At 32.6% G+C, this 21,127-nt stretch overlaps 1 protein-coding gene across 1 annotated transcript; it reads left to right on the top strand.

The window, feature by feature from the left end:
- On the top strand, positions 8,899 to 12,581 carry LOC109354925 (probable LRR receptor-like serine/threonine-protein kinase At5g10290). Its single transcript, XM_019597747.1, has 4 exons — positions 8,899 to 9,496; positions 10,508 to 10,768; positions 10,868 to 11,740; positions 11,929 to 12,581. The coding sequence occupies exons 1-4, from the start codon at positions 9,076 to 9,078 to the stop codon at positions 12,408 to 12,410; spliced, it is 2,037 nt and encodes a 678-aa protein (XP_019453292.1). The 5' UTR covers positions 8,899 to 9,075; the 3' UTR covers positions 12,411 to 12,581.

Raw genomic sequence — 21,127 nt, 5'->3', positions numbered from 1 at the left:
CATTATAAGTGATCTAATTAGTGACACCTCTTAGATTTCTAAAAGGTTATAACGGATATGGGCTTAATGGGTGGATACCCATTAGGTTAACCCATAGGGGATAATGGGAACCCTATAAGTTAACACATCAGGAAGGTTATGGTCCCCAATACACCAAATCAAATTTAGGTTTCTCCTCTCCCCATCAGACTGAAAACGCAAGTTCCAAGAGGAATCAAGGATTTAGTTGAGGAAGGTCATCTTACCACAAAACCTCTTTCAGAAACGTAGATCGAAGGAGCATATCCAGGAACATGGATTCATGTATGACATTGCACCATTTGATTCATATATGTGCGTGAAAATCATTAAATTCAAGATCATATGATTGATATTTCACCAATCATAAGGAATTTCTAACAACATATACTTATCATTTTATTCGTTATCACTATAAGTGTGTATAAGTATATATCAAACTTCTTGTAGTGAATGTTGTGCCAAAAACTCCTATTGGTTCACTGTTAACTTAATATAAAGTTGGATTATACAATTCTTCTTATATTTTGATATTTAAGGTTACTCAGATTATTAAAAACTATAAAATGATGTAAAGGGATGAGATAATTAAAAATGGAGTCTATAAATATTTAAAATAAAAATAAAAAGTGTTAATAGATGCATGGAAGCTTTATTGTTGTCCCCATAGTTTATTATTATACTAACTAGACTTGAATTTTATAATATTATGCTCCTATCTCCATAAAGACTATTCTAAGATAGCTTATCCTTGTAGGGGGAATCTATTCTCCTTCTGCACAAATGAAGACAAAGAATAAAGGGCAGGACCACTTGGGATTTCTCACATTTATTTATTACTAAATTATTGGTAATGACATACACATTCAATTACTGAATCAACCTTCTTTTCCGCTACACTATTTCTCTATATATTAGTAAGTTTTAAACAAATGTTACCTAGATTTATGGGATTATATAATAATAATGTAAAAAAAATTACACTACCAGTATATACATCAATTTCTCATTAAAGATCATGTTGTTAAGTGTTAGTAAGTTACATGCCATCATTTTACCCATGTGATCATAATAATCACAGGTTCATAATTCAAATGATAATATTAAGTTAATTGAATCATGTTTATGTCCATACTACCAAAAAATGTATATGGTGTGGTTCAATTCCTTTTGGATTTATTATGTGATATCTGCCAAATTAATTATTTCAACCATTTTGATAGTTACTCATATGCAAACTAAAAAATTTGTACTAGCCTTATTTATTTTCTTGTCGGGTTTTGCGTAGTACCATAAGTCTATAACATTCAAAAGTGGAAACCGTGCCACATTTCAAAATAATGGCTTCTGTTTATGTTCAATATTTTGAGATCTTGCATTTGATTTGCAAAGAAAAAACAAGATCATAAATATTTTTATTTATACTCTTCCTAATAAACTAATACTGAAGCTTCTAACTTCATCACAAAATATAAGCAAGATTTTGGGATTTTGATCTTCTCATATATGTACCTCTTTACTCTTTAGAAATGACTAAAACATGAGATAAACTATTTCCTACAAACTTTTTTTTTTCTTTTTTCTAAAGACTTACACTTTCCTATTTTTTTTTTAGTAAAATTAAGAATATCTCTTATATTATAAATAAGGATTAATCATTTATATGATAGGTGGATATCTATTTCAACAAGCCTTAGTCGATAATTTAGGATACAAATCCAAGATTTTGGTTTATAATAAAACAAATGAAGGGCAATGACAGTGAAGGGAGGATTGGTGTCAGTAACCTCTGGAACAGCACTTATGGAGTGACTCAAAAAAAGCTGAAAAAAGTACTTTGCAAAAACCCACTTTTTTATCAAAGGTTTGATCTTGTCTTTTAAATATGAACAGTTCATTTGAATTTTCAGTTATTACCTACGGCTGAGAATTGGGACGAGGAAATTAAAATGTTCTTATTGTTTCATTTTTCCCTTTAATTTCATTTTACTCATTGACTTTAATTTAATTTTGAAATTTAATTTAGTTAAGGTGACATTTTTTTTGACATGATCTTTTGAAGAGTTTTAACATAAAATTAGTATATATAAAATGATAATTTTATATATTTCTATAAAAAACTACATATAAATTAAGTGATATGTTGATATATTTTTGTAATTCAGTTTTGTTAGTTAGATTAGCTTGCTATTTTTAGGTGATTAGTTGGTTGAGACTTGCTATAAATAGTAGAGCTTAACATTGTGTATAATCAACCCATTTTCTTGTATTGCTATTAGTCATATACAAAGTTACATTGCATACTCCAATTCTATCTCCTTTATTCTCTCTATTTCTTCCTTCTTCTGGTTTTTCCTTTCTCTGCTTCAGTTACAACAGTGGTATCAGCAGCTTGGTAGGCGTGGATTCTGTGTGAATCTTCAAAGGGGACCTATGTGGGTGTCAACGTGATCAGTAGAAGCAGGGCAGAGATGACAAACAATGGTGGTTTCTCATTGGCACTTCCCATCTTGGATGCAAGAATTATGATCGATGGAGGAATCAAATGAAAGCTATCTTTGGCTTTCAAGAAGTGTTTGAGGTGGTTCAGCATGGTTATTAAGAGATTGGGGAAGGAGCCACTGAAGCTCAGATAGCAATCTACAAGGAAGCCAAGAAGAGAGATTGCAAAGCTCTCTTTCTTCTGCATCAATGTGTTGATGGGACCAACTATGAGAAAATTAATGGTGCTGAAACTGCCAAACAGGCTTGGAATAGCCTAGAAAAGAGTTATGAAGGAGTGGCCAAAATCAAGAAGGTTAAGTTGCAACAACTCAGAAGGCAATATGAGCTCCTACAAATGGAGGATAGTGATTCTGTGGCTGAGTACATAACCAAGATTTTAGCTCTTTCTAATCAAATGAGGTCATGTGGCAAAGTCTTGAAGGAGAAGAGTATATTGGAGAAGGTGTTTAGGACCCTCACTTGCAAATATGACCACATTGTAGTTGCAATTGAGGAGTCCAAGAATCTTGAAGAACTCAAGATTGAGGAGCTACAAGCATTCCTGGAATCTCATGAGTTGAGGTTGAAGGAAAGAAATCCATAGAGAACTGGTGATCAAGCATTACAGGCCAGATTCACCAAGAAATCTCATGGTCAGTGGAACAAGAAAGGCTATAGCAAATGGAGGACAAGTGAGCAATGGTTCTTTGGGAGAAAAACTGATGCTCAGTGGAGGAAAAGAACCTGATTCTAAAGGCTCTACCAAGAATGTAAATGGTAGAAGAAAGCTTGACAGAAAGAAACTACAATGCTACAAGTGCAGGAATTATGGTCATTTTGCTTCTGAGTGCAAAATGAATAGATGGGCAGGCATGAGAGAAGAGGAAGCTGGTTTGGCTCACAATGACCAAGAATCAGATGAAGAACACTGCTTGTTAATGGCCACTACAAGAACGGATCAAGATAATGAGGAGAAGGCTGTGTTTTGGTATCTTGACACAGGGTGCTCCAACCATATGTCAGGGAGGAGAGATTGGTTTGCTACTCTTGATGAATCAACCAAAAGCAGAGTTAATTTTGCAGACCAAAGCTCAGTCATTGCTGAAGGTGTTGGTAGAGTAATGATTCAGAGACAAGATGGCAGAAAATCAAACATTTCTAATGTACTTTATGTACCAAAGATGAAGCATAACTTGCTTAGTCTTGGTCAATTGTTGGAAAAAGGGTATGGGATGGTGATGAAGGATGTTCTACTCACTTTTTTTGATAAGAAGGCTCAGAAGATTCTAAAGGCTCCTCTATCTTCCAATAAAACATTCAAAGTTCAAATTCAAGTTGGTGACCAGAAATGCCTTCAAGCCAACACAGATCAAGTTACTTGGTTATGGCATCAAAGGTATGACCACCTAAACTTTAGAAGCCCAGAATCTCTAAGCAAAAACAAATCAGTGTTGGGGTTACCACCTATCACAGTGCCATCAACCTTGTGTGATGAGTGCCAATTAAGCAAGCGGGCAAGAAATTCATTCAGTTCTAATGTTCCTTCACGAGCAAGGAAATCATTGGAAACTGTTTTCAGTGATGTGTGTGGTCCTCTTGAAGAAGAGTCAATTGGAGGCAATAAATACTTCCTCACCTTTATTGATGACCATACAAGAAAGATATGGATCTATCTAATTAAAAGGAAGAGTGAAGTATTTGAGATGTTTTAGAAGTTTAAAGCTCAAGTTGAGAAGCAATGTGATCTGAAGTTGAAACAAATAAGGTTAGATGGTGGAGGTGAATACACTTCAGGTTAATTCAGTGAATTCTGCACCAAAGAAGGGATCTTTCATGAGGTGATAGCCCCTTATACACCTCAACATAATGACACTGCAGAAAGAGCAAACAGAACACTACTCAACATGGCTAGGAGCATGCTGAAAACCAAGAAGTTACCCAAGAAATTCTGGGGTGAGGCTGTCTCAACAGTAGCCTATATCATCAATAGATGTCCATCTAAGAGATTGAACTATAAGACTCCTGAAGAAGCTTGGTCAGGCCTAAAACCAAGTGTAAGTCACCTGAAGATCTTTGGCTCAATTTTCTTTGGACATATTCCTGAGATAAAGAGGGGAAAGCTTGATGATAGAGGCTCAAAACTCATCTTTCTTGGCTATCATAGTACTAGTGCATACAGAGTTTTTGATCCCCTAACTCATAAATTTTGTATCACCGGGAACTTGAAGTTTGATGAGAACCAATATTGGAATTGGAATGAGGAAGCTAGTACTTCAAGAGTGAAAGTTGTTTTACTACTTGAAGATGAATCTAGGCTGCTAACTGATGAAATTGTAGACAACTTGCACAACTCTGAAAGAGGTGAAGTCATTGGTAATACATCTTATGCTCCACCTAGTCAACCCCCTACTTCATCCTCATATCAAAGAATAAGACAACCATCATCAAGATTGAGAGACTATGATGTATTCCCTGACTCTACAATCACAACAGAAGGTGATTTTGTTCACATGACATTACTTGCTGAAATGGAACCAATCAGTGTAGAGGAAGCTCTTGGTCAATCTCACTAGATTAGAGCAATGGAAGAAGAGTTAATTTCTATAGAAAGAAATAAATCATGGACACTAACAACTCTTCCAACTGACAAGAAGGCAATTGCAATTAGGTGGGTGTTCAAGACCAAACTCAATCCTGATGGTCAAGTATCAAAGTATAAAGCTAGGTTGGTAGCAAAAGGTTTCTTGCAGAAACAATGACTTGATTATGATAAAGTGTTTGCACCAGTAGCTAGAATTGAGACAGTGAGGTTGGTGATTGCTTTAGCTAATCAGAATTCTTGGAACATTCATCAAATGGATGTGAAATCTGCCTTTTTGAATGGACCACTTGACAAAGAAGTTTATGTGTCTCAACCACCTGGTTTCATAACAGAAGGCAAAGAAGAAATGGTCTACAAGCTACACAAAGCACTCTATGGACTTAAACAAGCTCCAAGAGCCTGGAACAAGAGGATAGATGCTTTCTTGTTACAACTTGGCTTCACTAAATGCACAACTGAGCATGGTGTCTATGTAAAAGGAAACTATGCAACTGATCTACTAATTATGTGTCTTTATGTGGATGATCTTCTCATAACAGGTGCAAAATTTGGCAAGATTCTAGCATTTAAAGAAGAGACGCAAGCTGAGTTTAAGATGACTGATCTAGGGGAAGTCTCCTACTTTCTAGGCATCGAATTTAAGAAAACTAAGGCTGGAATATTGATGCATCAAAGGAAATACACAGTTGATGTATTGTAGAGGTTTGAGATGATGAATTGCAACCATGTATCAACTCATATTGATGCAGGGTCAATATTATGCAAAGAAGGAACAAAGCAACTTGTAGACAAAACTTTCTATAGACAAATGGTAGGCTTATTGAGGTACATGTGCAATTCAAGGCCTGATATTGCATTTGGTGTTGGCTGGATAAGCAGGTTCATGGAATCTCCCAAGCAAAGTCATCTAATTGCAATGAAGAAGCTACTTAGATACTTGAAAGGACCTTAAACTATGGGATCATGTATCCTGCAGAATTGAAAAATGGCAACAAGAATCTGTGTGGTTTTTGTGATGCTGATTGATGTGGGGATAAAACAGATAGGAAGAGCACTACATGCTATCTCTTCCTTCTTGGCACTGCTCATATAAGTTGGTGTTCCAAGAAGCAAGAGGTGGTAGCCTTATCATCTTGTGAAGCTAGGTATATTGCAGCTAGCATGAGTGTTTGCCAAGCTGCTTGGTTGGGTGCTCTCATGGCAGAATTGAAGCTGGAAACAGAAGAGGTGAAACTACAGCTAATGGTTGATAATAAATTTGTTATAAACTTGGCCATGAATCCTGTTGCTCATGGTAGAAGCAAGCACATTGAAACCAGATTTCACTACATAAGAGAACAAGTGAACAAAGGGAAGTTGGAGTTGAAATTCTGCAGTCTGAAAATTAATTGGCTGACATCTTAACCAAGCCATTGAAGAAGGAAAGATTTGAAACTTTGAGGAGGAAGATTGGTTTAGATATGATCAATACAAACTGAATTAAGGAAGAGTGTTGATATATTTTTGTAATTCAGTTTTGTTAGTTAGATTAGCTTACTATTTTTAGGTGATTAGTTAGTTGAGACTTGCTATAAATAGTAGAGCTTAACATTGTGTATAATCAATCCATTTTCTTGTATTGCTATTAGTCATATACAAAGTTATATTGCATACTCCAATTCTATCTCCTTTATTCTCTCTATTTCTTCCTTCTTCTTGTTTTTCCTTTCTCTGCTTCGGTTACAACAAATTAAGTGATATGTTATCTATTATTTAGCTAATTTTGTTTCATAAATTTGTTAATATGTTGAAATTATTAATTTTTTAAATATATATTAAATTTTTTAATTATTATATGAGCAGGATGATTCATCAAAATTTATAATTTATATATGAATTAGTAATTCTGTTTTTTCATATAGGTTGAGTAATTTTATTTTGAACCAACAAGGGGAAAAGACGCATGGGTTTACAGTGGAACGGAGAACACAAAAACCAAACCAAGTTTGAATTTGAAAAAGTAATGGCACTACGAGGGAATCTGTGCCCACAACATACATGGATTGAGACATAAATTCTACATACAAAGAAAGTTTGATACTATTTTTTCATTACTAAAATTAAGATAGTTGACTAACATGTAAACCTTATTTAACATTTTTTGATAGAATAATTTGTTTCAAAATTCCTTAATAGATGGTAGCCAAAGCCATTCCTAATATTCCCTTAAGCTTTGTTTGTTTGAGAGTGCAATTTTGGAGCAAAAGGGAAGGGATGATTTTAGAAAGCCTTCTCCTCGCTTGGAAGTTGGATCAAGGAGGGGGAAAAGTTTTGGAGGGTTTCTCCAAAACCTTTCATGTATCTATTTTTTAAAGTTCCCAAATTTTGAGGTTTTTGGAGATAAAATATCAAAATAGCTAAATATGTTTATTAATAATATACAATTATATATTATTGTCCATTTCTCATTATTAATTACATTTTTAAGAGAAACTAAAAAAATGTTCTTAATTATTATTAGTTTATCATCATTTATCTGAATTTCATAATCCCAAACAATGGAGAAAATTTCTTTCTTTTTTCCTTCCTTTCCTAACCTTTTGATCCTTCTCATTCCCTTTCCCTCCTAATTTCCAAACAAAGCCTAAAACTCTATACAATGGCAGACTATCCTACCTTTGGAGCTATGTCCAAAGGAATCAATACTAAGTATTAAATCTTATGGGATGTACTTCGCGCCGAAGAACGTGTATCAAGGTGTATGTACGACTTGTTCAGATCTATAGACTAAAACAAAAGAAAAGAAACAATTGATTTTAGTATCTTTGAGGTGGTCGATTAAAAATCTATTAATAGAGTCTTCTATTGTGTATTAAATTTATTTAGTGAAACATTAATGATACAATGTTTTATTGAATTAAAATGTTTTATATTAATTAAAATCAAAAGATTCAATTTATATCAGTAACATTTGTTATAAATGACAGTAACACACCTATAATGAAGTAGTTTCTTATCCTTAATTATAAAAAATCACAAATCTCACTCTTTAAACTTGTAGACACACAAGCGCATCTAAAAAGTAAGAACCCCATAAAGTGTAACTAATCCAGCAGAACTTGCATGCAACAATAGCAGCATCAACTCCATTTTTCACACTCTTTCTCACTTTTTTATTTATTATTATTTTGTAAAATTAACATTTCACCTTACAAATCTTTTATATATTTGATTGATATATAGATTTATGATTAATCATATGTTTTGAGTGATTAAGAAATGATCTAAGAGGAGATACTTTTATTCCAAGAGTTAAATTTAAATTTAAAAAACTTACTCCACATCTTACCTATCAATATTATAAAACTGTCATAAAGGATAAAATTATCATTACCAAATATGTTGAGAATTGTAATTAGGTTAGAATGAGAATTGTTATAAGAAATGACAAACAAAAATTTTCATAATAGTTTTTTATATTATAACTGTATTATTTCATTTATTTATTTATCATTGAATATTATACATGAAAAGAAATGCTATATGCTAGAATGAGGTATTTTGTATTTTTGGTGATAAGAAAAATATTTTTTATTTTTTGGATAAGAAACTAATCATTTTCGATATTATCATTTTTAAGAAATAAGCTAACAAGAATTAAACTATTAATCTGTTGATCATTCTAAATATCTACCAAATCCTTATAGACAAATGTCCTGTATATAATCAATGTTTAGAGAGACAATGCATAAATAACATTGTAGCCACAAATGAGCATGATAATGTAATAATAGTTTGATATTATTTTTCTCTCTTGAATGCATCTTTTGTTACTTCCTCCACCATCTTTCTCTTTCCCTGTTGGAGAGACACAAACACTGAGCATTACAGAACATGGTCAAAGCAGCAAGTACTCACAACAAAAACTAGATTTAAAAAACAACTCACCTTATTCTTCTTGAATCCTAAACCATTTTCATCCACTACCTAAGATGAAGTGTTCACTACATCTTCTATTCTTCACTCTTCTCTTGAATCCAACATGGGTTTATGGGAATGATGAACATAAAGCACTCATGGACTTAAAAACCTCTTTGGATCCACAAGACAATTATCTTTCTTCATGGACTATGAATGGAAACTTATGTGATGGTTCCTATGAAGGAGTGGCTTGCAATGAGATGGGCCAAGTTGCAAATATTTCTTTGCAAGGAAAAGGTCTTTCTGGGAAGCTATCACCATCTATTGCTGCTCTCAAGCATTTGACAGGACTCTACTTGCATTACAACTCTTTGTATGGAGAGATACCAAGAGAAGTTGCAAACTTGACTCAGCTAAATGATTTGTATTTGAATGTTAATCATCTTTCTGGAGAAATCCCACCTGAGATTGGTAACATGGAGAATCTGCAAGGTAAGTAATTCTGTTTATTGTTGAAAAGTTTGAATCTTAAATTTTTTACTTCACATGGTCCCTTGTTCAAAACTTGTTTTTTGTGTACGTATATGTTTTGTTAATGAACATGATTTATGGTTATGGTAGAGCATTATAGTGTTGTTTCGATCCATTAGCCAACTCCACCTAGTGGGATAAAAGCTTGATTGTTATTGTAGGTATGTAAATGATGTCTTGATTGATATGGATTTTATTGAAAGATTTGAGCTTGGGATTGTCTTTTTGTTGTATAATTTAAGTTTTATGTCCTGTGATTCACTCTCCATTACTGTTTTTCTTTCTTAAAAGGTTGGATTCTCTTATAGTCTTGTTTGCCAATGTTCCAAAGTAGTTATTTCATAAGAAGGAAAAATATATTTTAGTGTTTAATACTTTGCAATCCTTAGTAGGGAACATGTTTTTTAGGAAATCTCCTTTAGAAGACACTTATGCAACTTTAAATTCATATTTGAACAACCTCACTTCTTCCACATTAATTGAAACATGTAGGTGAGATATAGGGAATGAAGGGGTTGCAGTATTTCTAACCTATTGTCTCTGAAATGAGGATTTAATTCACCAAAGGCTACAATATAGTCAAAATTCCTATATTTACTTACAAACTGTGCACAAACAAATATAAACATGCTACTATAGAAAGACAAGAATCACTTTTAACTGTATTGACTGTTGAGTATTTACTGCTACTAGCTTTCTTTATATTTAAGACATGTTTGGTAGACAATTTAATTTAGTCTTATGAAAGAAGCTAAAAAGAACTTATTTTTATAAGCTTGTCTAAAAAGAGCTCAGTTGGAAGGTTTCATAAACTTCTCCATATGCCCCCTTAATATTTGTTCTTCGGAATCAAAGTTGCTACCAAAATTTTGCCCGACTGTTTTCTTTAGATTTGCATTGAAATAATGTTTGATTGGTTGTTCAAAGTTGTGAGTGTGGTTAATTTGCCTTTTTCTCTTCTTGCTTTTGTAGTTTTGCAGCTTTGTTACAATCACTTGACAGGAAGCATACCTACACAATTTGGTGGTTTGAAAAAGCTTAGTGTTCTTGCTTTGCAGTCAAACCAGTTAACTGGTGCTATTCCTGCTAGTCTAGGTGATTCGGGAACGTTGATGAGAGTAGATTTGAGTTCTAATCATCTCTTTGGTTCCATTCCGACAAGACTAGCTAATGTTCCTTCACTACAAGTTTTGGATGTTCATAACAACACTCTCTCTGGGAGTGTACCTCCTGGTAATACTAATGCTTCTTTGTAGATTTTATTTTTGTTTGTTCGGTCGATTTCTCCGTTAATTATCAATCTAAATATTTGCTTTCCTTGGTTTAATGAAGCTCTGAAGAGACTAGATGATGCATTTTTGTATGAAAAGAATTCGGGGTTGTGTGGTGTTGGATTTTCATCCTTGAAAGCTTGTGGTGCTTCGGATCATGCCAATTCCACCAGACCCGAGCCTTATGATGCAGGAGTTGATGGCCTAACAAGAAATATCCCAGAAACTGCAAATGTAAAGTTGCCTTGTAACGGAACTTGGTGCCAAAGTTATTCAAAATCCAAACAAGCAACGTCTATTAAAATTGGCATAGTGCTGGTTACAATCGCAATGTCAGCTATTGGTATTCTGACATTTGCACTGTATCGTAGGCGGAAACAGCAGCTTGGAAATGCTTTTGACATCTCCGAAAGCCGTCTAAGTACTGACCAAGGCAAGAGTGTATACAGGAAGAATGGATCTCCTTTGGTTAGCCTTGAGTACTCTAAAGGATGGGACCCGATGGCCGATAGCAGGACTTTCAGTGGGGATAGCCAAGATATGTTCCAGAATTTCAGGTTCAACTTGGAAGAAGTTGAGTCAGCTACCCAGTATTTCTCAGAGTTGAATTTGTTGGATAAGAGTAACTTCGGTGCAACTTATAAAGGAGTTCTAAGAGATGGATCTGTTGTTTCTGTTAAGTCCATCAGTAAAACTAGTTGTAAATCAGATGAAGCCGAGTTTTTGAAAGGGTTGAACATTTTAACCTCACTGCACAGTGATAATTTAGTGAGGTTGAGAGGATTTTGTTGCTCAAGGGGACGAGGTGAATGCTTCCTGATTTATGATTTTGTTTCTCATGGAAATTTGTCGCGCTACCTTGACGTAAAAGAAGGTGATGGAGAAGTCCTTGAATGGTCAACAAGAGTTTCTATTGCCAAAGGGATTGCTAAAGGTTACTCTTATATCATTCCCTTTACTAAAATAATTCACTTCCCAATAGTTAGAAACTTGATCAACTTGTGAGATATTCTAATATATAAAACATCAGCATGCTAGAAAAAGTTATTTTGAATAAGTCAGACATCTTGTGTTTTCCAATCTTCATGTATATGCATTACTGACCCTTGTTTCATTAATCAGGTATAGCATATTTACATGCACACAAATCAAACAAACCGGCTCTTGTTCACCAAAACATCTCAGCCGAGAAAGTGCTCATTGATCAGCGGTATAATCCGTTGGTTTCAGATTCTGGCCTGTACAAGCTTCTCACTAATGACATTGTCTTCTCTGAACTGAAGGCTAGTGCAGCAAAGGGTTACCTGGCTCCTGAATACACCACTACGGGCCGGTTCACAGAGAAAAGTGATGTATATGCTTTTGGTGTGCTTCTCTTCCAGATCCTCACAGGTAAGAAGAAGGTCACTAGCTCAACGCGCCTTGCCGCAGAATCCTTCTCGTTCAAAGAATTTATGGACCCTAATCTGCATGGAAGATTCTTTGAGTACGAGGCAGCTAAACTTGCGAAAATGGCTTTACTTTGCTCCCATGAGTCTTCTTTTGAGAGGCCAACCATGGAAGCCATTGTTCAAGAACTTAGCAATTGTAGTAGTTGTATTTAATTTCAATGACTTAGAATTACTTAAATTATGATCACCACACCATAGTTTTGTATTGTTTGGCAACTGGCTAATGAAATAAACTAGTTAGTTATTGCTGCCTGCTCAATGGTGGTGACTTTGTAAGGCTTGACATTGTTCTCTGTCTTTAACTAAGGATCAGTTTTTTATTAAGGTTTCATCTAAAAATCAATCGGCAATAAGAAAAACAGCTCAACAAGTATTTAAACCATACATAAATGAATAAAGCAAGTGACATAGAGACTTATTTCCGAACACTTTTTGTGCATGCCTTGGATAGTAGTAGGTTGTAGCCTATGTAAAGGAGATGAGGATTACCTCTTACCGTTCTTATCCTACTTGATGTTCCTACCCAATTAGAAAATCTTAAAGAAAAACTTTAATAATATAAATTAATATTTTTATATTATTCTATGAAGTTTGATTAACTTAGTATATGAGAATGAGAATTTCTTGGGACAGAGGATCTTTGTCTACCTAAAGGAATTTACTGGTCATTTTTCTTTCCAACTATATACCATTTTGTTGTTATTTTGTATTGTTTTTTGCTGTTGCTAAAAATGATAATGGTTTTCATTTTCAGTTTGCCTTTTCTAATCAACCATGGAACCAAAAGTGAAAGCAATCTTTCCATGAGTGGAAGTGCACGTAATGCATATGTCTTGTACTGTTTTATTTATTAAATGCATTAAGCATAGAATAGAACCCATGTTATGTTCTCTAGGTTCTAATGCATTTATAATTAAGAATTTAATATCTATACACTTAATGAAAAGTTTTTTATATGATCGATTCATTATTCCTCATCCATTTATATTATTTTTATTTATTTATTTAAGAGACAATGATTATTAATAAATAATGATAATTAACTCTGTAAAGAGCTCTCACGGTACAAATGTATGAATATCAAATACAGGTAATTATATAATTTATTTTTGAGTCATTTTTGTATACCAAAATATTTAAGTACACAATCAATCACCACCATTCATTTATTTTGAAGGTATTCAATCATAAATTACTAATGTAAAATTTAGTCAACATCATGATACTAGAGAAATACACCAAGAATGCATGCCCTAGAATAACACAATATAAATATGTGATAAGAATATACCTGGAAGGCATGCATTATAACTTTGATTTTATCTTCTTCTTGCCCTTCGAATCCCAATATTATAGGATAGAATCTTCCCCACATTCTTTCTCAAGATTTGACGGGCATCAAGTTACAATCGTTTAAGCCATACCATTTCATAAAGAAATGTGCCAGTCTTTACCCATTAAAGAAATACTCAACCTCTGAAACAGGATACATTGAACACTCTCATGTGTCGGTGTCAGACACATGTCCGACACGGATACCTTCGAATTCATGAAGTATATGTATTCGCAGAGTATCCAAAAATTACAAATAATAATAAATAAAAATGAAGATATGTATCTAATAAATTTTCAATAAAAAATAGGATAAGATAAGATACATTTTATCAATTTTATGAATTATTCTACTATATTTTCTAGTTTTGGTACTTGGAATTTTGGATGACAATGATTTACAATTTCCATTATATTTTCTACTTTAGATATTTTAATTTACATTTATAATTTTATCATATTTTATATATTTTTACTATTTTATATATGTATGTCTCAAAGTATCATATCATATATTTAAAAAAAAAATGTGTTTCAATATATAAGATACATATTATATACAACACATGTATATGAATCCGTGCTTCATAGTACCCAACTATAGGTTATACACTATTTATGTATACACTTACCATTGAGTTCTAATATCCATTAATAAGATAAAATGAATATTCTGGGAACTATGAAGATACCATCCACCATATTTTTGTCAAATCAATAGAAAATAAAAATTTAAACAATTAAATGTCTAACTTTTTGAGGTAGTTATTATTAGCGTCAAAAAATTTAAATTATAATAACATAGATGTCAATAATTCAATATTAAAAAGCTTTTACATTGATTGATAGTATATTAAAATTAAATTCATATAGATATATTAAAATGCCTATTTTAAATAATGCTACTAATAATTACCTATATGCAAAAGGATTTACATTATTATGTTACCTTAAAAGTCATGAAAATATTAATATCATTTTTTATTGAAAGATTATCAATAACTTTTACTTCAAAAAGATAATAAGAATTAATTTTGAGAAAAAAACAAATGTATAAATACTTAGGATTTCAGAATGATGGTATTTTCTAGTAAGAATTGCAATAAGCTACACTCTAAATCATACTTATAAAAAGCGTATTGTATCGGCCGGTTCAACCAGAAAACCGGTGAATTGGGCTCCTAACCGATACGGTACAGGTGTTGAACCGGCCAAGTATCAAAACTGGTCAAAACCGATCAAAAACCGGTGAATCGGCTGGTATTTTACTAAACCGACCGGTTTATACACATATTTTTTTTTTATAAAAAAAACTTAAAAACTCATTAAAAGGTGACCCATTTTTCCAACTCTTCTTCAACACTTTAAGGCACATGCTTCTAAGACATACTTAGATTACACATTTTGGTTCCTAACATTCGTGTGTAATCTTAGTGACATTTGTGTAATTTTGGAGTACTGTCTGAAGATAGGATTTGGTAGAAAAGTATAATATTCGTATAAGACAACTTTGACTCCTTGGTGTTGGAAATTTTCCTTTAATAATCCTTAGATTGAATGCGGAAATCCTAATTATCAGGGCTTTGTTCCTATAACAAAGTGTTTATATCCATACATAAACTCAAATGGAACAACCCTGATCTAGACCGAAAAAACCTCAATTGATTTCATAGTGAAGAGGAAAAACATACCTTGATTAGCCATTTGGAATTTCGAAGGTATGTGGGTATGATGATCTTCAAGATTATAGAGTCTGATGGTTTTCCTTCTGCTTCTCTAGAGGAGAGTGAGAAAGCCTAGGAGAGCTTATGTGATATGATGGAGAGATTGGACCTTATGGAATTGTGATGGTGTTTTTATGTCCTTTTGGATAACCTCTCACAATTCACCTTTATTCTCACCAACCTACTTAACTCAACAAAACCTGTTGCTCTACAAATGAGGACCATAACCCATAAAAGTTACCGTAGCCGGTTACTACTTAAGTTGCAATAATTCTAATTCAGTCTCGTCATCAAGTCAGAATTTGCCTAAAGGTATTTACACTTATAATATTTCATGACACATATACCTTTAACCACCAAAATAATTTTTGAAAACAATTTTATATTTGGCTAATTAAATAATGACCATAACACAATCATATAGAATTATATTTGTGACCCACAAATTGTCAGAAATTCTAACATTTGGTGTTAAATGTTAAAACTCCAAATTTATTTGTTTTATAGAGTGAGTTGTGAACTTATGTCATCTATTTATATTTTGCGGTTGCTAAGTGATACTTTTGGATTGATATATGTTTTTTAATTTAGACTTTGAATTTATTAAAGACTTAAAGTTGTTTATTTATGTGAATTTTGAGTATATTATAAATATGGATTGTAAATTTGAGTATCTACCTATTTGGAATTTTTTTTTTGTTATAGGTTTATATATATATAAATATACGTAGGTATGTCCGGTTAAACCGACATGTGGTTTAATTACTGAACCATTGGTTAAACCATTGTACCACTATACCAGTATCCTGACTGGTTTGATAATCGGTACGGTTTTAACAACACTGCTCTAAATCTTTGAAAAACATTGTAACGGTAAGATGTCATTATTAAAATACTTAGCATTTTCTGAATAATAATTTCAGCTTAGTTGACGGGTTTAGAAATCAAAGTGACTACTAGTAGTTCATCGTAATAAATAAGTAAAATTACAAATCATAATGGTCTACATATTTAAAGAGGTAAACACAAAATTTCCTTAGTGTAACTAAATGATTGTTGCCAGTTTTTCTTACTACCAAGTAGGGGTGTCAAAACGGGCCGTCCGGCCCGTTTAGCCCGCGTCCGCAAATGCCCGCAATAATTTAAGCGGGCCGGGCATGCCCGCAATTGGTTAACGGACAAAAAATCATGCCCTGCCCGTTTTAAAACGGGCTAACGGGCGGCCCGCGGACATTTTCATTTTAAAACACTTCTTCCCAGTTGCAAAGCCATTTTCATTTCAATGGACCTGCTATTGCCAAACTCTTATTCACTTTCATGGCTATGTTCCCAAGTCTCTCATAGTCCTCAATGCCTTGTTCATGATAAGCAACATCCCAGTAGCAGCACAAAACAGAAGAGCAGAAGATAGTTTCAAAGCCAAATGTGGTGCACCAACTTCATTGTTAACAGCAGCAACACCAACCATGGTTTTAAAGTGTAGAATGTAATGCCTGCGGGCAGCCCGCGGAGCCCGTTTAAAATGCCCGCTAATAAAGCGGACAAACGGGCCGGACAATATGGGCTAACAGACAAAAATATCATGCCCTGCCCGCATTTTTTTTGCTGGCAATGCGGGCTGGCCCGCGGGCAATGCCCATATTGACACCCCTACTACCAAGACTCTCATTTTATGAGGTAAGAAAATAATCTCTTTTAAATATATGATTATTCTTTCAACAAATATTGTTATCATGAATCAGATCATTGATCTTTTGGCTATTCTATAAATTTAGAGAAACTTTATATCATTAGATAACACCTCGTTAGTAAATGATTGTTGTTAGATGTTACTACTTAACTTACCCTCAAACATGAAGGTCCATTTTGGGAGTTGGATCCAACTCACAACCCATGCTATGAAACTTGATAATTACAAGTTCCTTTTTGGTACATTTATTACAACTGTAACAAATGATACTTGTAGCCTTGGAGACCCCTATGCCCTTAAAAGCATGCCATATCACATTATTGGGTTGACTACGGTTTCAGTGTTTCACTCATTTTACCTGCTTCATGTTGTTCATACTCTGACTAGGTAGAATTATTAGATAGTAGTCTTTTTATTTATTTAAGTTTTATAAATGGTAAATTTCTTAACTTGTGTAGAGGATCACTACCTGACTTCTCATGTTGAATAAAGTCTCATACATAAATATCCCAAACCTTAAAGATAATAAATTAATCCATTTTAGGATATGTGTGATTGCTTATGACTATCAAAAATCTAACATTTGATATTTAATCTAAGACACACATATATATAATAAGATCTTAAAAATGAACATCTTTATTTGGCTTGGATCATAAAGTCCAATGTCCAATATAATTATAATTATATGGGTTAGTCACTCCTATTATTTACCCAGAATAGGTTAGCGGACTCCTCCATAGCCCACATGGCCCAAAGGGGGAGTTCAGGACTTCAGGTCATTTTTGAAGAGTTCGATACTGAAATACAATAAAAATCAGATTTTGCTAAAAAATTAATTTAATTTATTAAAAAATAATTTAAAATCAGGATTGTTAGATATTTTTTATACTACATGTTGTTATCTTTGTCCAATATTAGAAATGAATCTGTACTGTAAAACGTGAGAATACTCTAAGCGAAGAGGCTGAGGAGTAAAAACCAAAAGGTATGGTTTTGTGCTACACTGCTACAACTTTGAGAAATGATAGATAAAATAAATGTTATATACTTTTTATCCTTTTGAATATTTATAAATAATTTATTCATACAACTAGGAATAAAGAGTATAAGATTAATGTATTTGTATAAAAAGTTAAGAATTTGTGGGGTACAATGTTGACCTTCGGTTCCATCCCTTGCCCTACATTCTCTATAATCACAATCGTGATTAAAATCGTAATTTAAAATCGTGTTATAGTTTATAATGTAAGTTATACTAATTTCTGAATGAATCTAGATGCACCGAGTTTGTGACTCAGAATAAAGACCTTGCATCTTACCACTTTACCTGCTTAAAGCAAGTAGTGAAAACTATTTCTTTATGATAACTACTGCCGAAAAACATTTTGTAATGTATAGCCAATGCATTACACATAGCATTAGTACAAATCAACTTGAACTAGCTATGGTGACTTTGACCTGGAATACTTAAGAATAATAAGCAGCAAAAGCACCTTATAACATTATAAAGCACAATATAATTTATAAGGACAATACCTTACAATATCACATGTTAATAGAGCCAATTATTCCCTAAACATGCAAATACCGTTAGCTATTGTTGTATGCTAACTAAATATTTAGCTGATGAACAATTATTGTACTCTTGCCTGAATCACAAGTACACATATCAATCAGAGAACCAAGTCTATACTAGTTATCATGAAAAGCTTGTTTTGATTATACTGAATTCAACTTAGTGACATGTTTCTGGAAATGAAAATTAGAAACATACATAGCTTGCTGAAGCTTCTTGCTCTTTCTTACTTTGTTGTTGCTTGTAATTGAGATACGGCCCAACTATCTCGTAATTAATGGGCTGGGCTGGACTGTGTTGGGCTTTTTTACATGGGCATGGCCTTTTCCTATTAAAAATAAAAACTTTACATTTTCTAACCAACCAGAATGAAATGATACACATATTGGGACAGGAAATGTACTATCATGTTTAGAGACTCATGTTCTTAATTTTAAATGTATAGGATTGAACAAATACGAAAGAATCGAAAGGGTCTGATTTTCACCTTGGAGTCATTGAAAATATATTAAATATTTGACAGGAAGAATTTGGCTGTACTTTGATGCTCTTATGGTGTCTGGATATTGAATGATTTATTCCAAAAAAGAGAGGCTATTTGGTGCAAAATTTCAAGTTAACTTTGACGTATCTAAAAAACGAAGATAGAGTTCACAAGAAAATATAACTTAGACAGAGAAATCTGTCTTCTAAATCATACTAGTAAGAAAGACAGGAGTTAAGTTCATAGACTAAATAAAATAAAAATAACAAATAGGGCATTAGAAAAAAGGAAATATATTTTACATTGATATCAACTACCTCATAAAACATTTATTTTTTATCCAACTTTAAAATCAACTATATATTATCTCAAACAGACATATTTTCTCATATAATTGGATTAAAATTTGATTAGTGTTATAAGATATTTATTAAACTCAAGAAAGAAGTAAAATTCACTTTGATCTGTCAAATATCAAATTAACACTGGTCTTCGTATTTAGATGGATAAACTCATTAATACTGACATTAAACAGTTCATTTAAATGAAAGTCCAACCCATTAAATGGGTGCTTTGAGTACTCATTCCATATTTGAATAACAATGTTCCAAAAAATTATATGCATATGTCACAAATCAATCACATTCCATCATATGAAAAATTATGTGATATTTTTTTTTAATTGGAATGAAATATTATTGGAACACAAAAATGGAGACAGGTCTCCATTCTCCATTTACACAATGTCAAATTGTTGGTAGGTGTTCTCAATTCTTTCTGCTTCACCCTTTTGCCACTTATAACCACTAACTTGCTACAATGAAATTCTATATTTGATTAATAAAAGTAAAAGGTCAATATAATGGGGTTTCCATTTCAAGTATTGCATCAACAACACTATTTAACCACGCAGCCTCTAAACAAGAATATGTATTTTTAACTAAATACACTAATATTTTCTTTCTAAACTCATCACATCTATCCTCAATTTTGTCAAAATCCCATTCAACTGTATAGACACGTTTTAAAAAAGTGTACAATAAATTTCGAAGTAAAGATAACACTGTATGCACATGTGATGATGAATATAAAATTGTCTAGAGTAATATACACTTAACAAAAATTGATAAGCAAGATATATTGCATAAGATCCTCCCAGCTATATAATATAATTTTAATCCTATAAAACTAATAATCTAATCATGCATGGTAATAGGTTAAAGTGATCCGATGGGTATGCACATGTATTTTTGCTATGAAACAGAATATTTATTTGGGATATGAGTAGAACAGTAATACAAGAAAGAAGAGTACAAAAATGATTTGTAATGATCATAGACTATAAACATTATTAGGTGAGGTAAGGTATAATTGAGATTTGATGGATGCACTAATTTGTTCTCCTGTTGAGACTTAAGTTCTAACTACAACAACAAAAGTTCATTATTAACGTGAGATTTTCCTTCTCATTTTTACCTAATTTTTATTTTTTTGATTTATTTAAGGCAAGAGGAAAAAACATAATCAAGAGTAGAGCACATGCATTATATTTAAAATGAGATTTCATAAGAATTCTATCCATTGCTTTCAGAATGAGGTATATAGTTAGCTTTCAAGTGGGAATGATTATTGGTTGGTCACTTTCCAAAAGTAGTGTAATCCAATTGAGTACTAAAAATCTTGTTGATTGGAGCTATTATATAGGTAGTCAGAATCTTCTTTTAAGTACGGGAGAAGAAAGTAATAAAAAAATAAAATATAACGATATTTATATCCTTTTATTTATATTAGGATAACATTTTTATTCTTAAAATTATAAATAAAATACATAACTTTCCTCTTTTGGGAAGGATCGTGATTCTATATAGTTTACACTTCAATTGTTATCTTCCTTCCCCTTATACCAACTATTACTCATATTTATGTATTAGTCCTTGTGTAATGTCTATTGTCTAATAATGCTACTAGGTCCCATCCTTATTATCTTTTAATCAATGTAAATTCCAAGGGTCTTTGGGTAATAGACTAATAGTACTATAATTATTTTTACATATTTGTTTT

The sequence above is a fragment of the Lupinus angustifolius genome, chromosome LG08 (assembly GCF_001865875.1).
Source record: "Lupinus angustifolius cultivar Tanjil chromosome LG08, LupAngTanjil_v1.0, whole genome shotgun sequence".
Lineage (NCBI taxonomy): Eukaryota > Viridiplantae > Streptophyta > Magnoliopsida > Fabales > Fabaceae > Lupinus > Lupinus angustifolius.
Note: the sequence above shows the minus strand (reverse complement) of the source record. Positions and strands in the feature narration are given on the sequence as shown.

Bases quoted from the DNA above. Each gene is read 5' to 3' on its own strand.
- LOC109354925 (XM_019597747.1), top strand. From the start codon at position 9,076: ATGAAGTGTTCACTACATCTTCTATTCTTCACTCTTCTCTTGAATCCA. The intron at 9,497-10,507 runs GTAAGTAATTCT...TTGCTTTTGTAG, and splicing joins TAACATGGAGAATCTGCAAG to TTTTGCAGCTTTGTTACAAT. The intron at 11,741-11,928 runs GTTACTCTTATA...TTCATTAATCAG, and splicing joins TGCCAAAGGGATTGCTAAAG to GTATAGCATATTTACATGCA.